At 39.4% G+C, this 16,286-nt stretch overlaps 1 protein-coding gene across 1 annotated transcript; it reads right to left on the bottom strand.

The window, feature by feature from the left end:
- Nucleotides 1-166: 166 nt before the first annotated feature.
- On the bottom strand, nt 167-15,577 carry LOC139457270 (uncharacterized). Its single transcript, XM_071238676.1, has 8 exons — nt 15,539-15,577; nt 15,073-15,136; nt 14,342-14,388; nt 13,912-13,980; nt 13,446-13,509; nt 11,317-11,360; nt 10,589-10,654; nt 167-231 (listed from the first exon to the last, which is right to left on the bottom strand). Exons 2-8 carry the CDS (start codon nt 15,108-15,110, stop codon nt 167-169), a joined length of 393 nt encoding a protein of 130 aa, XP_071094777.1. The 5' UTR covers nt 15,111-15,136; nt 15,539-15,577.
- Between the last annotated feature and the right edge of the window lie 709 nt (nt 15,578-16,286).

Below are 16,286 nucleotides of genomic sequence, written 5' to 3'. Positions count from 1 at the left end.
CATACACGTTACCGAGCATTGTCAGATCTTGATGCTGAGTATTATTTCCTGGTAGATAATTTTCTTCTAATGATATACCAGTTGTCGGCGGCTTGGAACATTGCAGGGATGTTGTAGTTGTCTTTTACAGCCAGGGTGACTGCGTCAATGCATCATCAAGGATATCTTACATATTCGTGTCTGAACAGTTGCCATGTGTCTGAACCTTATGGTGTCCTGGAACTCGGTGGTCTGAAAACATACATGTCATGTATTTAGCTTTCGAAAAGCATATTGATATTCACATTAAAATCAGTATCTTGCCATTTTGATCAGATAAATTCACATACAAAAGTTATGTTTGTTTGTTTCTTGTGATTTTCAAATTTCTATTTAGGTACAAAGCAAGACCTTTGATTGTTGAATGTGTTGTAGAGGACATTAGTTCAATTAATTTTTGACGAGAAGGATGTTTATGGTAATATTGTGGAATAAATGTATTTCTACTTTGCTTATAGTATGAACAGACTAGTACAAAATGGTACTCGTCCTCAACAACTAATTCATCACACTGGTCACAGTATAGCATCAGCTGGTCAACATTTGTGTTCGCATTATTTTTACTATAACGCAGTTTTTGTATTTTCAAACTATGCGAAAGAGTGCGGAACTTAGCTAATACACAGATCAAGTCTTTATCTAAAACACCCGATGTGATATACATCTCTGGCGCTAGTAATGACTTGTATGAATTATAATGTGACAGGAAATGTGAGCTGGTAATCTTTTGAAACCATTTCTGTATCTCCATATCTACACATCTCTGTTTAAACATAGTTATGAAACCCTTCGTGCTTCCACAATCCTGAGCAATCCAGACATAACCAAAACCTGTTTGAAATAACAACATCCTGACATGTGAAACCCAGTTCAAAGCCCCAATCGCATCGTGTGACTGGAACATTTTATAACAGGCATAGGGTAACGCTTCGGATTCATACGAATAAGTCTACACCAATATTTTAGACACCTGCTAAAATAATTTATACATAGGTTATAACGGCCAACTTCGCCCAAAACGGCACTTGAAGGTGCTTGTTTTCCCAGTTTCAAAAATCTTTTAAAAAATAAACTTTGTACTCTTTCTATAGATCCTCTGTATGTATATCCCCAAATTTCACTGCCATAATATAGAATGGGTGCAATTTTTGAATCAAACAAAGCAACAATTGTCTTCAAAGATATATCTGGATAAGTTTTCATAAGTTGAAATAACGGAAAACATGACTTTCTAGCTTGTAATGAAATAGTCTCATAAGCTTTAGACCAGATTAACCTGGAAGAAAATATAATGCCCAGGTATTTATAATGTGAAGATGCTGCCATTTCCATAGATTTATAAAACCATTTTTCCACTTTTTTTAGATACCCACCGTTTCTGAAAACAATAATATTTGATTTTTCCATATTTACCTCCATTGCCCATTTATTGCAAAATAATTCTAATATATCTAATTTTCTTTGCAATTCTGTCACGGAGTCTGCAAGTAGGACATCATCTGCAAAGGGCAGCAGCTTAATTGTTTCAATAACTTCACTAACAAACATGCCCCGGCATTCACTTGCCTCAATTTCAGACACTAATTGATTAATAAAGAGGATAAAAAATAATGGGCTCAACATACAGCCCTGTCTTACACCACAAGAGGTGTTAAAAACATCCGATCTGCTATCATTTATCTTCACACATGCACAAACATTTTTATACATATTTTCAATAACTTTATACATTTTACCATGAACGCCTTTTTGGAGAAGTACAAACAACAGTTTCTTTCTATCAACAAAATCGAACGCCTTTTTAAAATCTATAAAGGCGGCATAAAAGCGATGTTTTGGTTTTCTTAAATACTTTTGACACAACGCCTGCAAAACAAAAATATTATCAGTTGTTGAATGATCCTCTCTAAATCCAGCTTTGGATTCCGATAACATCTCGTTGATTTCAGCCCAGTATCTAAGTCTATGTTCAACAACAGAAGTAAATATTTTTCCCATTACATTTAGGAGGGATATTCCTCTATAATTGTTAGGATTTGTTGACACACCAGATTTATACAAAGGAATTATAAGGCCAATATTCCAGGCACAAGGGAAAGTCCCTGTCTTTAAAATGGCATTGAAACGTATATTTAAATATGGGGCGATATTCATGCAATATTTGTAAAACTCGGGTGGTATTCCTTACCTAATTTTAAAGTTTTCAATACTTGTTTTATTTCCTCATCTGTTATCATATCTGAAAGCACCTCAGTATCGTTACATTTCTCACAATTTAGAGGATCATGATGTCTGATAAAATCTGCAACAGATTTATCAAACTAATTATCAGAAACTTGTTCAGGATTTAAAAGTTCATGAAAGTAAGTAACCCATACAGACGGTGGCACCCCAGATTTTCGACTGCGGTACTGTAATAAACGTTTAACACTACTCCAGAAAGTTTGGCAGTTTTAGTTAGTAGGGCAGAATTTATGGACTCAATCGTTTTTTGCTTAAAACAGTCTTGTTTTTCACGACATAATTGTCTAAAATTTCTTTTAGACTCAAGGTACAACCTCAAATTTAGGGGACTTTTTGTTGTTCGAAGATTATGCAAACAGCTGTATTTCAACTTTTTAAATACATTACATTCATTATCGAAACACTGAGGTTGATCATGAACCTGAAATGAATCTGATTGTACTTTTCTTACTTTCTCAAAATGAGATCCTGCAACATAAAATAGATTAGTTAATTCATCTGCAGCTTCATCTATGTTCTCATTTACTAAGTTAGAGAATTTCTGAATAATTGATTGTACTTTATCCGAAGAAAAATTGGCATTAAATTGCTGTTTTCCACCTTCTTCCCAAATATATCTTGGGATACTTGTTGTATGTACGTTATCTTTGGGATACTGAGGTAATTAATTTGGACAATAACTAAAATGGCATGATATTGGTAAGTGATCACTCTCTGTACGACTATGCACAAACATGTTGGTAATATGAGCAATTACAGTAGTTAATGCTATAAAATAGTCTATCAAGCTCATACCATTAAAGCCGATAAATGTAAAACACCCCTCACTGCCCCCAAGCTTTCTTCCATTAACTATATGGATACCCCAAAGTTTACAGATGTAAAGAAGGGATAAACCAAACTTATTTACTTTTTCATCCTGAGAAGTTCTAGGCATACAAAATAAATCAGAGCTATACATTTCCCCTAGATTCAGCAAATCTACATCTTCTTCACTTTCAATAATAAAATCATCCTGCAGTGCAACTCGAGCGTTCAATCCCCAAATAGGAGTAGGTCTATGTCACTATCATGTTCGGACTTAATGGCAGCTATTTTATCATCAAGCTCTTAAATACCATTACCTTTAGGATTTTCATACAATGGGGAATTTTCTGGCAGTATATATATTCCTCCTAAAATAACGGGTTCTCTACAGTCTAATAAGCTTACAAACACACAGTTTTCCCATTCTGGGTGAATTCTCTTGAAGTAGTGAGCATATGTGTTTCTTATGTACAGTGCTACGCCACCAGAAAATCTACCAAATATACTGATACGTTTTGCTGGGACAGGGAGACAGATATAATCATTAAACAGATAACGGATTTTATCCTCTACTTACTAGTTTTTTAGACATTGTATTGCTCAGTCGTTCTTCTCTGGGTTCTGGTTGGGGTCATATTGTCCATTCGTCTTTCACACAGTGATGGTTGGGGTCATATTGTTCATACGTTTTGCAATGGGTTCTGGTTGGAGTAATATTTTTCATATATACTCTTAAAAAAAAGAAACTTGACATAGATGTAAAACCACTTTTTGCCAAATATCTAAAATAATTACATTAAATGAGAACCAAATAAGTCAAACAGAAAGACGATGTGTCTATAATTCGCGAAAACACATGCAAAGCACATAAATGTAGCGTTTGGGGATCAATTTTACAGCTTCATCCAAAAGCAACCGCCTGTAAAAAACGTGCAGCACAGGATCATGCATTTAGGTATGCAGGCACCCCTGCTGAATGGGTATTAAAATCCACATCAACGGCTGTTTATACAGTCCTTATAACGGCAGTAGAGGCGGTGACAGAATGCCAAGACTGAATGCAGCTCAACAGAACAACGCCGTTGGGAGATAACAAGCTGGAGCAACTCAGCAAGAAGTGGCCAGGCACTTTGGCGTATTCAGACAGACAATCTCCGCACCGTGGACCCAATACAACAACACCAACAGAGTTGACGACAGACCAAGGTCAGGAAGACCAAGGGTGACAACCCAAGCACAAGATCGATACATCCGGCTGCGACACCTCCGAGACCGCACTGCCACAGCCACGTCTACAACCACACAGATCCCTGGGGTACGCAGAATATCAGATCAAACGGTACGCAACAGACTGAGGGAGGCTGGACTTTTTGCACAGAGACCTGTTCGACGTCATGTATTGACCCAACGTCATCTGGCGGACCGTCTGCTTTGGTGCCAACAGAGGGTTAGATGGGCACGTGCAAGGTGGAGAAATGTACTGTTTACTGACGTTTCCTACTCACACGTGCTGATGGGCGCGCACGTGTCTACAGACGTCGGGGTGAACGTTACGCCCCCAACTGTGTGCAGCAGGTGGTCCCATTTGGCGGCGGGAGTGTCATGGTATGGGCCGGAATTCATCAAGGTGGTAGGACGCCTCTCGTGCATGTGGCAGGTGCATTAACAGGTGTGCGTTACAGAGACTTGATCCTACAGCCTTACGTTCTTCCTCACGTCAACGTTCATGGCGGACAGTTCCAGCAGGACAACGCTCGACCGCATATTGCACGTGTTTGTCAGGACTTCTTACAGCACAACAACATCCAGACATTACCTTGGCCAGCCCTGTGACCAGATTTGTCCCCGATTGAGCATCTGTGGCACGAGTTGGATCGACGCGTTCGCAGAAGGAATCCACCGCCCCAAACACTTCCGGCGCTTCTTGATGCACTTCAGCATGCATGGCAGCACATCCAACAGCGCGTTAATGACAACTTGATTGCATCTATGGGTCGTCGGTGTCAAGAAGTGATTGATGCTCGTGGTGGGCACAACCGATACTGACATTTTCTGTACCCCTGTGACATTAACTGTATCGTGTACGTGTGTCTGTCTAGGTGACACGATTAATGTTTTGAACATTGTGTACATTGATCTTAAAACAGTGTTTCAATAATGGTTTCTGTGTCCTATTTTGAAACAATCGCATTATATTACATTTTGAAAGTCAGTGTCAAGTTTCTTTTTTGAAGAGTATATTTTTCACGGGGTATTGGTTGGAGTCATATTGTCTTCCTCACAAACGTCGAATTCATTTCCATGTTTTACGATTTCCGTCATTGTTCTCCAGTCTCCTGTCTAGCTATCCCTCAGCGAAAAATTTAAAAGAAATAGAACTGTAATATCTGTAATTGAAACGCAGTAGTTTTAAACTAGCTAGTGTATAATATTATGACAGGCCAACAGATGTCCGCTCTTGTAATGCGATTAGTTGCAGGTAAGCGCAATCACGTGCTGTTATGTAACATGAGACAGTCGGAATAAACAGCCGGTCAAGTGGCAGGCTCGTCTCCCTACTCCCGCGTTTGTCGTTCCTCCCTGAGAACCCAACATTTTGGCGACGAGGATGGGATCCAAGGTAGCTATGAAGTATATGTAAAGGAATTTTAGTACGTTTATCTGGCTGTTTGACGGTACATTGACAAGGTGTGTTCGTTGCGACGAGTGTGTTAGCCAAGAGCACGTGGTCTGCTGACCTTTGTTTCACTCGTCAGTGTGAAGTGGGAGAAGCGGTATAGATGAACATTGACTTTTGTTTCACCCGTCAGTGTGAAGTGGGAGAAGCGGTATAGATGAACATTGACTTTTGTTTCGCTCCTTTTGAGGCATTATAACCGTCACTATCTTCAGCTCAGAGATTATGGCTACCACGGGTTTAGTTTGTGGATTGTTTGAATTTAATCCAAAGAAGTCGACATGGGAGGAATAGTGTGAGATACTGACATATGTTTTCGTGGCAAACGGAATTACAGACGAAGACAAACAGAAAAGCATACTGTCAGTTGATAAGAGCATTGGTTCAGCCCATGAAACCTAGCGAGAAAACGTTTGACCAGCTGGTGGTTTTATTGAAAGAACATTTCAAGCCAAAACCATCGGAAATTGTACAGAGATTTAAATTTCATTCACGGAATAGGAAGGCTGGTGAAAGTGTAGCTGCTTATGTCGCCGAATTGAGAAAGTTGACAGGTTAGTGTGTGGTATTTGTGATGACAATATTCAGAAAAAGTTGTTGTCAGAGACTGCTCTAACATTTAGTAGTGCATTGAAAATTGCTAACGCAATTGAGGCGGCAGGCAAGAATCTACAGGATCTTCACGGTGATAAAACTGTGGGACATTCAGTACACAAGTTTCGCAGTAAACCATCAGCACAATGTACCAAAGACCAGAGGCCTCATGTTGGATCTGGAAATAACAAACCTTGTTTTAGATGTGGAAAAACTACTCATGCTCCACACATGTGTTTTTATAAGAATGAGAAGTGTCATAAGTGTGGAAAACGTGGCCATATTGTGCGAGTCTGCAGATCAGAAGAATCAATTCCGCAGAAACAGAATTCTAAGGCTAAATTCAAGGGAAGACAGAAAGTGAATGCTGTACTCGTGTGGCCCAGGTAACAGCAGTGCTAGTGTGGAAGACTTGTTTGAGAACTCGCTGTTTCATGTTAGTACTCAGCCTTCGGCTAAAGGTGATTGAAACTACCCAAACCCCTACTACATTACAGTGGATGTTAATGGCACACCAGTGACTTTTGAGGTTGACACGGGATGCCCAGTGACCATTGTGAATGAGCAGACGGCTCAAAGAATTGGCCTTCAGTCATCGACATTGTACACATCACAAGTACCCCTGCGAAGTTATACTGGACAGAAAGTAGATTTGAACGGTTATACTACTGTGGATGTATCTTACGAGGAGAGATCTTACTCCTTACCGATTTCCATAGCCAAGGGTAATGGTTCCAATCTTCTAGGTCTTACATGGGTACAGCCTTTGAACTTTGACCTGAGGGATGTTTCGGTGAACCTTATGAAATCTACAGATTTGACACTAAATGATGTTCTTGAACGACACTCAGCTGTTTTTGAGAAGGGTCTTGGAACACTTAAGGGATTCCAAGCTCACATCTACGTGGATAAAGATGCAACTCCGAAGTTTTTCAAACCTAGATCTGTGCCGTATGCATTACGTCAGAAGATAGAAGTTGAACTTGATCGCTTGCTGAGTGGAGGCATTATTGAGCCAGTCAAGCATTCTGAGTGGGCGTGTCCCATTGTGCCAGTCATTAAACCTGATTCTTCTGTCAGGATTTGTGGAGATTTTAAACTGACAGTGAATCAGTTTTCAAAATTGGAGCAATATCCAATACCAACGTTGGAAGATTTGTGCACGAAGCTATCTGTTGGTGTAAAGTTCACCAAACTTGACATGAGTCATGCATATCAATAGTTGGATGAAGAATCCCGAAAATATGTCGTGATTAACACCCACAAAGGACTCTTTAGGTACACAAGATTGCCATTTGGAGTATCTTCGGCACCCGCTATCTTTCAACGGATGATTGAAAGTATACTACAGGGACTCGATTACTCAGCGGGTTATCTCGACGATATCATAAACTCTGGAATCGACGACAGTGAGCATCTTCGTATTCTGGATGAAGTACTTCATCGATTGTCAGAAGCAGGATTACGTTTGAGAAGAAACAAGTGTGTCTTTATGGCTGATGAAGTTGAATATCTTGATGAAGTTGAATATCTTGGCTATAGACTTGACAGCGAAGGTTTGCATCCAGTGGAGAAAAAGATTGCTGCAATTCAGGAAGTTAAGGTCCCTGAAAATGTGAAAGAATTAAGAGCTTATCTTGGTATTCGGAACTACTACCATGGATTTCTGCCAAATCTGCCTGACACTCGCTCCTCCTTGTACAAGTTGCTACAAAAAAAAAGTGAAATGGTCATGGAGTACATCTCAACAAAAAACGTTTGAGAAGTCGAAGAACTTTCTTCAGTCTTCGGGTGTCTTGATTCATTTTGACAGCTCCAAACCACTTTTACTGCAGTGTGATGCATCCCCCTACGGAGTAGGTGTTGTGTTGGCTCACCAACTGCCTGATGGTTCGGAGAGACCTATAAGTTTTGCTTCAAGGACACTGACTAAGGCGGAGCAGAATTATTCTCAACTTGATCGTGAAGGACTGAGTGTGATCTTTGGACTGCGAAAGTTTCATAAGTATGTTTATGTTCATTTCCAAATCGTGACAGATCACAAGCCGTTGGTGTCATTATTCAATGAGAATAATCCAGTGCTACAGATGGTGTCTCCAAGAGTTCAGAGATGGTCAGTGTTGTTGACTGCATATGACTATAAAATTGTACACAGGAAAGGTACACATCATACCAATCCAGACGCATTGAGCAGGTCGCCAGCGCCTGACTCAGGGAAGCCTATAGAAGACATGACAGTCCTAATGCTTCAGGAATTGGACACATGCCCTCTGAAGTCTACAGACATAAGTATCCAGACTGGCAAGGACCGAACATTGTCTATTGTTCGAGAATTTGTGATCCGAGGTTGGCCTCAGCGTGACAAGTTGGATGACCACTATGAGCCGTACTACAGAGTTCGTTCTGAACTTAGTGTGATGGATGGATGCTTATTTAGAGGTTCGAGGGTCATCATTCCATTGAAACTCAGATCTGTCATATTGTCAGAGTTGCATCAGTCCCACCTAGGAATCACCAGGATGAAGGGCTTGGCCCGAAGCTATGTTTGGTGGCCGCATCTAGATGCTGACATAGCAACAACAGTAAACAGTTGTGATTCCTGCCAGGAAGACAGGAATTGTCCGAGTGTAGCTCCCCTACACCCTTGGGAGTATCCTTCTCAACCTTGGCAAAGACTGCATATGGATTATGCTGGTCCATTCATGGGTAGCATGTTTCTTATAGTGATTGACGCCTACTCCAAGTGGATCGAATGTGCACCTATGTCGTCGTCAAATGCAAAGGCTACCATAAACCAGCTGCGTCGGATGTTTGCAGCTTATGGCATACCAGAAATTATTGTAACTGATAATGCTACAGCTTTTGTTGGGGAAGAATTTGCTACATTTATGTCCAGAAATGGAGTTGAACATGTGACAACATCCCCTCATCACCCGGCTGGGAATGGCTTAGCGGAAAGGGCGGTTCAAATAATAAAAGATGGATTAAATAAGACAACTGGTGACACAGTTGCAACTCAACTACATAGGTTACTATTTTCTTATAGAATTACACCACAGTCTACAACTGGTGTATCACCTTCAATGTTGTTTTTTGGACGCAGATTGCGTTCGCGATTGGACTTGATGTTTCCAAACCTTACCTCAAAGGTGAAAAAGAACCAGAGAAAACTTGTGGATCAGTCAGCTCTAAAGAAATGTAGGGCATTCCAAGTGAATGGCTCGGTGTGGGTTAAGAACTTTGCTTCAGGTCCAAAGTGGATTAGTGGACAAGTTGATAGTGTAACTGGTCCATTGTCGTACATCATCAAGTTAACGGATGGAAGATTGGTCAGAAGGCATGTGGATCATGTCAGACGCAGGATGTCTTTATCTTCACCCCGAAGGGACGTGATTGAACGTTCAGACACTCCGCTAGAATCACAGTCTTCACGAAGGGAGGAGTATGAATCAGACTTACCTGACACATCACAGGTAGATTCCCATGAGGAAAGTTTCCAAGGGGATGTTTCAAGTGTACCAGATATGTCTGAACCGGGGGAGGAAACGCCGGTAGTGACATCGCCTGTAGCACCCATACTTCGTCGTTCAACCAGAGTGAAGCAGCAACCGTCTTATCTGAGGGACTTTGTGTCGAAGTGACATTTGAGTGAACTGTGATTGTCATTTGCAGTGAACTATGTGTCAAGGTGGCATTTGATTTAGCTGTGTGAATTACAGTTACTTGTATCAGGACTATAATACTTCAGCAGGTTATCAGTATTATTATGTGTCGAAAAAAAGCTCAGTTTAGTTGAATTTCACTTTCTACTTTAACAGTGTTTTCATTAAGACTGTGACTTGTCAAGTTATCAGGGTTATTAGTACTTTACAAGAGTCAGTGTACATTGTTAAGTTACTTATACTTTATGAAGTCCCGTGGACTATGTTGTTTATCAAAGATTATAATTTTGGTTTCAAAGTAACTTAAATTTAGGAGGGGCGGATGTAATATCTGTAATTGAAACGCAGTAGTTTTAAACTAGCTAGTGTATAATATTATGACAGGCCAACAGATGTCCGCTCTTGTAATGCGATTAGTTGCAGGTAAGCGCAATCACGTGCTGTTATGTAACATGCGACAGTCTGAATAAACAGCCGGTCAAGTGGCAGGCTCGTCTCCCTACTCCCGCGTTTGTCGTTCCTCCCTGAGAACCCAACAAGAACAATCGAATATTGTATACTTTACCGTCTTTATGGCAATGAATCTTCTCCACATCGTCAAAGCCGACGTAACATACATTGTCGACCATCACTAAAAACAAAGATATTTTGTAATCCAACGTTGAAATTCAACGATAAATGAAGCACTTTTAGGCTTGTTAGAATGACCAAAAAAACAACACTGTGGACTGTGGTCAGAGGACTGACTATTTCAAAGATTTCAAAAGTATGGTAAACCTAGGTTAAAAACAGCAAAATAATGTGTGTTTTCTTAACTAGTCTAGCTTTCAAACAACAAACATTCGTTTAGCTACTGGACACTTTCCTGTTGCAATTGATGTGATCCAAAGATAAAAAGAAAAATAGAGAAATCGTGTTAATAGATGATAGAATCATGATGTCATAGCATCAGAATCATAACACACAGCAACATTTTGTAAGGATTAGTTCTATCTCGCTAGTATTATTAACCTGTAATTGATGTCAAATATGTTCAATTGATTTTAAACTTTCACTTCGGTATGTTGCAGCATGAACAACAGCTGCATGTGAATAAACGTACCAGAAAGATAACTGGTTTGAGTTTCCCTGTATTATTCCCGAATCAACCATGAATAAAGCTGATATTGAAAATCAAAACAGGAAATAACATTAAAGTAATGCTATCTACTATTGAGGATGTAAAATGAATACGGAAACGCAAAAGGGAGAAACACAAATTAATTCAAAGAAAGTACCTAAAAGTAAACTAACCAAGCGTTTCATCCTCGCTCCCTGTATGGCCATCTTGAGTGCTACTGAAACATTACATGTAACAATACAGCCACGTGATGTTGAAACATTATACGAAACAGTACAGCCACGCGCTACCGAAACATTATACGTAACATTACAGCCATGTGTTCTTGAAATATTACATGTAACAATACAGCCATGTGTTCTTGAAATATTACATGTAACAATACAGCCACGTGATATTGAAACATTATACGAAACAGTACAGCCACGCGCTACCGAAACATTATACGTAACATTACAACCATGTGTTCTTGAAACATTACACGTAACAATACAGCCACGTGATATTGAAACATTATACGAAACAGTACAGCCACGCGCTACCGAAACATTATACGTAACATTATAGTCATGTGTTCTTGAAACATTACATGTAACAATACAGCCACGTGATATTGAAACATTATACGAAACGGTACAACCACGCGCTACCGAAACATTATACGTAACATTACAGCCATGTGTTCTTGAAATATTACATGTAACAATACAGCCATGTGTTCTTGAAATATTACATGTAACAATACAGCCACGTCATATTGAAACATTATACGAAACAGTACAGCCACGCGCTACCGAAACATTATACGTAACATTACAACCATGTGTTCTTGAAACATTACACGTAACAATACAGCCACGTCATATTGAAACATTATACGAAACAGTACAGCCACGCGCTACCGAAACATTATACGTAACATTACAGCCATGTATTCTTGAAACATTGCATGTAACAATACAGCCACGTGATATTGAAACATTATACGTAACATTACAACCATGTGTTCTTGAAACATTACACGTAACAATACAGCCACGTGATATTGAAACATTATACGAAACAGTACAGCCACGCGCTACCGAAACATTATACGTAACATTATAGTCATGTGTTCTTGAAACATTACATGTAACAATACAGCCACGTGATATTGAAACATTATACGAAACAGTACAGCCACGCGCTACCGAAACATTATACGTAACATTACAGCCATGTGTTCTTGAAACATTACACGTAACAATACAGTCACGTGCTACTGAAACATTACATGTGACAATACGACTATGTTGCATGGAATCATTTCAGTTCCATAGAGCCACGTGCTAACGGAACATTACGTGTAACAATACAGCAATGTTATGTTGTAACATTACACGTTACAATACAGCCCTGTGCTACAGAAACATTACACGTTACAAAACAGCCCTGTGCTACAGAAACATTACACGTTACAATACAGCCCTGTGCTACAGAAACATTACACGTTACAATACAGCCCTGTGCTACAGAAACATTACACGTTACAAAACAGCCCTGTGCTACAGAAACATTACACGTTACAAAACAGCCCTGTGCTACAGAAACATTACACGTTACAATACAGCCCTGTGCTACAGAAACATTACACGTTACAATACAGCCCTGTGCTACAGAAACATTACACGTTACAATACAGCCCTGTGCTACAGAAACATTACACGTTACAAAACAGCCCTGTGCTACAGAAACATTACACGTTACAAAACAGCCCTGTGCTACAGAAACATTACACGTTACAAAACAGCCCTGTGCTACAGAAACATTACACGTTACAAAACAGCCCTGTGCTACAGAAACATTACACGTTACAAAACAGCCCTGTGCTACAGAAACATTACACGTTACAATACAGCCCTGTGCTACAGAAACATTACACGTTACAATACAGCCCTGTGCTACAGAAACATTACACGTTACAATACAGCCCTGTGCTACAGAAACATTACACGTTACAATACAGCCCTGTGCTACAGAAACATTACACGTTACAAAACAGCCCTGTGCTACAGAAACATTACACGTTACAATACAGCCCTGTGCTACAGAAACATTACACGTTACAAAACAGCCCTGTGCTACAGAAACATTACACGTAACTATAAAGCCACGTGCTACTTTTATCTAACTATATATAGACTAGTTCACGAAAGATTTTTACATTTTATAAAACTCCATACTGATTTCATGTGCGCATAGTTGTTTACAGTTCATCAAAATGTATACGTTCTCATACATACAATGTCAATTTAACACTTACATCTCTTCTTCCCGGCGCTCTGACTCTGTAGATGTCATCAACAGCTGAATTATGGAGGTCCCTGCTGGTTACAATATATCAGGATGAAAACTACAAGTAAATGTATTGCATAATGCAGCTTTGTTGTGAAATGTATACATATATCAACAAATATACCAATCAGATATAGGACTAAACACAGTGGTGTGTCTAAGTGTTTCTGTGGGATCAGACAATGGTAATATTTCCATGATCAACTCCGGTGAAACAAAGAGAAGCTTCTTGACAGCAGTCATGTCCCTTCAGCCGCGTGCATATACTCCTGGAAAAAGACTAAGCACGGCGTATTATGTATTTCCTTGTAAAATATTTGTTGTAACAAATTATATCCTGTGTCAATATTCTGACGAAACAAAGAAAAGTGAAACTTGGACTTAAGTAAGTGAACAAATTGCATAAGGGTTCCTTGTATACGAGTGTATCTGACCTTCTGTTTGTCCAAGATCCTGCTCTTCCTCCTCCAGAAACCCGATGTAACAGACGTTGTCCACCATCACTGAAACAGTATTTATTATTATGTAATGTTGTTTCAGTCATTAATCAGAAAACAGTGTATATCGTTATCTACTGTTTGATGGTTATATAGAAGTGTGTCGATGGCTTTGTTTCATATTTTATATGTTACTAAAAAAAGGAACATGTCAAAATTATATTTTTCTCATTCTGTATTTGTATACACTCACATATTAGTACGCATGCACTACAGTACACAGACACACATCTGTATACATATTTGCATATTATAAATGTGTTTGCATATCATTTCAATACGGCAGTAAAATATTAAAAATGTATCGGTTAATACAATGTTTCAAGTGAAAATCAATGACATCAATAGAGAAAAATCAAAGACTTACCCAAGCTATCGTCGATGTGACTTTCTGTATGCTCAGTCTCCTCAGACCTGCAACATTTCCATACTCGTCAATGCTGAAGTTATTCGTTTTCCCTAAGGCGCCGAGATTCGCTGTGCAGGGTTGCGTCCCTTGTGCACGTCAGAAACCTATGATTGTGGGTTCGAATTCCAGTTCGCCAGGATTATGTTTCTAGGTTTGGCAGCACCATATCCGTGCTCGTGGGTTTCACCGAAGTGGTAAACGTCTGAGACCTGCATCAATTCGGGCTTTCTTCCCACATTAAGCTGACACGCCGTGATATAACTGGAATACTGTTAAAAGCGGCGTTAAACCGTACTCACTATTCGTTTTCCCTTTGTGATTACTCCTACAAACATGCATTGGCTCCATTCAAATAGGTACATGTAATTGCAAAGATGCACCCGAGGCTTACACAATTTGATAAATGGTTAATCTTAACTAAGAGCAGATGCTTTAGACTAGTATATGTGTTCAAAGCCTGGACCGTTGTTGTTGCTGTTGTTTAACGCCGCACTCAGCAATGTTCCAGCTATGTACTCGATTATTCACAGACCGCCGTCATATAGCTGGAATATTGCTGAGTGCGGCGTTAAACAACAAACAAACAAATCCTATATCGATACTCCATACTGATTTCATGTGCGCATAGTTGTTTACAGTTCATTAAAATGTATACGTTCTCATACATACAATGTCAATTTAACACTTACATCTCTTCTTCCCGGCGCTCTGACTCTGTAGATGTCATCAACAGCTGAATTATGGAGGTCCCTGCTGGTTACAATATATCAGGATGAAAACTACAAGTAAATGTATTGCATAATGCAGCTTTGTTGTGAAATGTATACATATATCAACAAATATACCAATCAGATATAGGACTAAACACAGTGGTGTGTCTAAGTGTTTCTGTGGGATCAGACAATGGTAATATTTCCATGATCAACTCCGGTGAAACAAAGAGAAGCTTCTTGACAGCAGTCATGTCCCTTCAGCCGCGTGCATATACTCCTGGAAAAAGACTAAGCACGGCGTATTATGTATTTCCTTGTAAAATATTTGTTGTAACAAATTATATCCTGTGTCAATATTCTGACGAAACAAAGAAAAGTGAAACTTGGACTTAAGTAAGTGAACAAATTGCATAAGGGTTCCTTGTATACGAGTGTATCTGACCTTCTGTTTGTCCAAGATCCTGCTCTTCCTCCTCCAGAAACCCGATGTAACAGACGTTGTCCACCATCACTGAAACAGTATTTATTATTATGTAATGTTGTTTCAGTCATTAGTCAGAGTATATCGATATCTACTGTTTGATGGTTATATAGAAGTGTGTCGATGGCTTTGTTTCATATTTTATAAAAAGGTTTAGCAAAATGTTACTAAGAAAGTAACATGTCAAAATTATATTTTTCTCAATCTGTCCTGTATTTGTATACACTCACATATTCGTACGCATGCACTAAAGAACACAGGCACACATCTGTATACATATTTGCATATTATAATTTCAATACGGCAGTAAAATATTAAAAATGTATCGGTTAATACAATGTTTCAAGTGGAAATCAATGACATCAATAGAAAAAATCAAAGACTTACCCAAGCTATCGTCGATGTGACTTTCTGTATGCTCAGTCTCCTCAGACCTGCAACATTTCCATACTCGTCAATGCTGAAGTTATTCGTTTTCCCTAAGGCGCCGAGATTCGCTGTGCAGAGTTGCGTCCCTTGTGCATGTCAGAAACCTATGATTGTGGGTTCGAATTCCAGTTCGCCAGGATTATGTTTCTAGGTTTGGCAGCACCATACCCGTGCTCGTGGGTAGAAGTGGTAAACGTCTGAGACCTGCATCAATTCGGGCTTTCTTCCCACATTAAGCTGACACGCCGTCATATAACTGGAATACTGTTAAAAGCGGCGT

Source organism: Haliotis cracherodii, unplaced genomic scaffold (assembly GCF_022045235.1).
Source record: "Haliotis cracherodii isolate W230 unplaced genomic scaffold, xgHalCrac1.p SCAF_12, whole genome shotgun sequence".
In the NCBI taxonomy this organism is placed as follows: Eukaryota; Metazoa; Mollusca; class Gastropoda; order Lepetellida; family Haliotidae; genus Haliotis; species Haliotis cracherodii.
Note: the sequence above shows the minus strand (reverse complement) of the source record. Positions and strands in the feature narration are given on the sequence as shown.

Coding starts and splice junctions, on each gene's coding strand:
- LOC139457270 (XM_071238676.1), bottom strand. CDS start 15,110: ATGACATCTACAGAGTCAGAGCGCCGGGAAGAAGAGAT. Junction 14,389..15,072: donor GAGCGCCGGGAAGAAGAGAT/GTAAGTGTTAAA, acceptor GAAATGTTGCAG/GTCTGAGGAGACTGAGCATA. Junction 13,510..13,911: donor GGATCTTGGACAAACAGAAG/GTCAGATACACT, acceptor TATTGTAACCAG/CAGGGACCTCCATAATTCAG.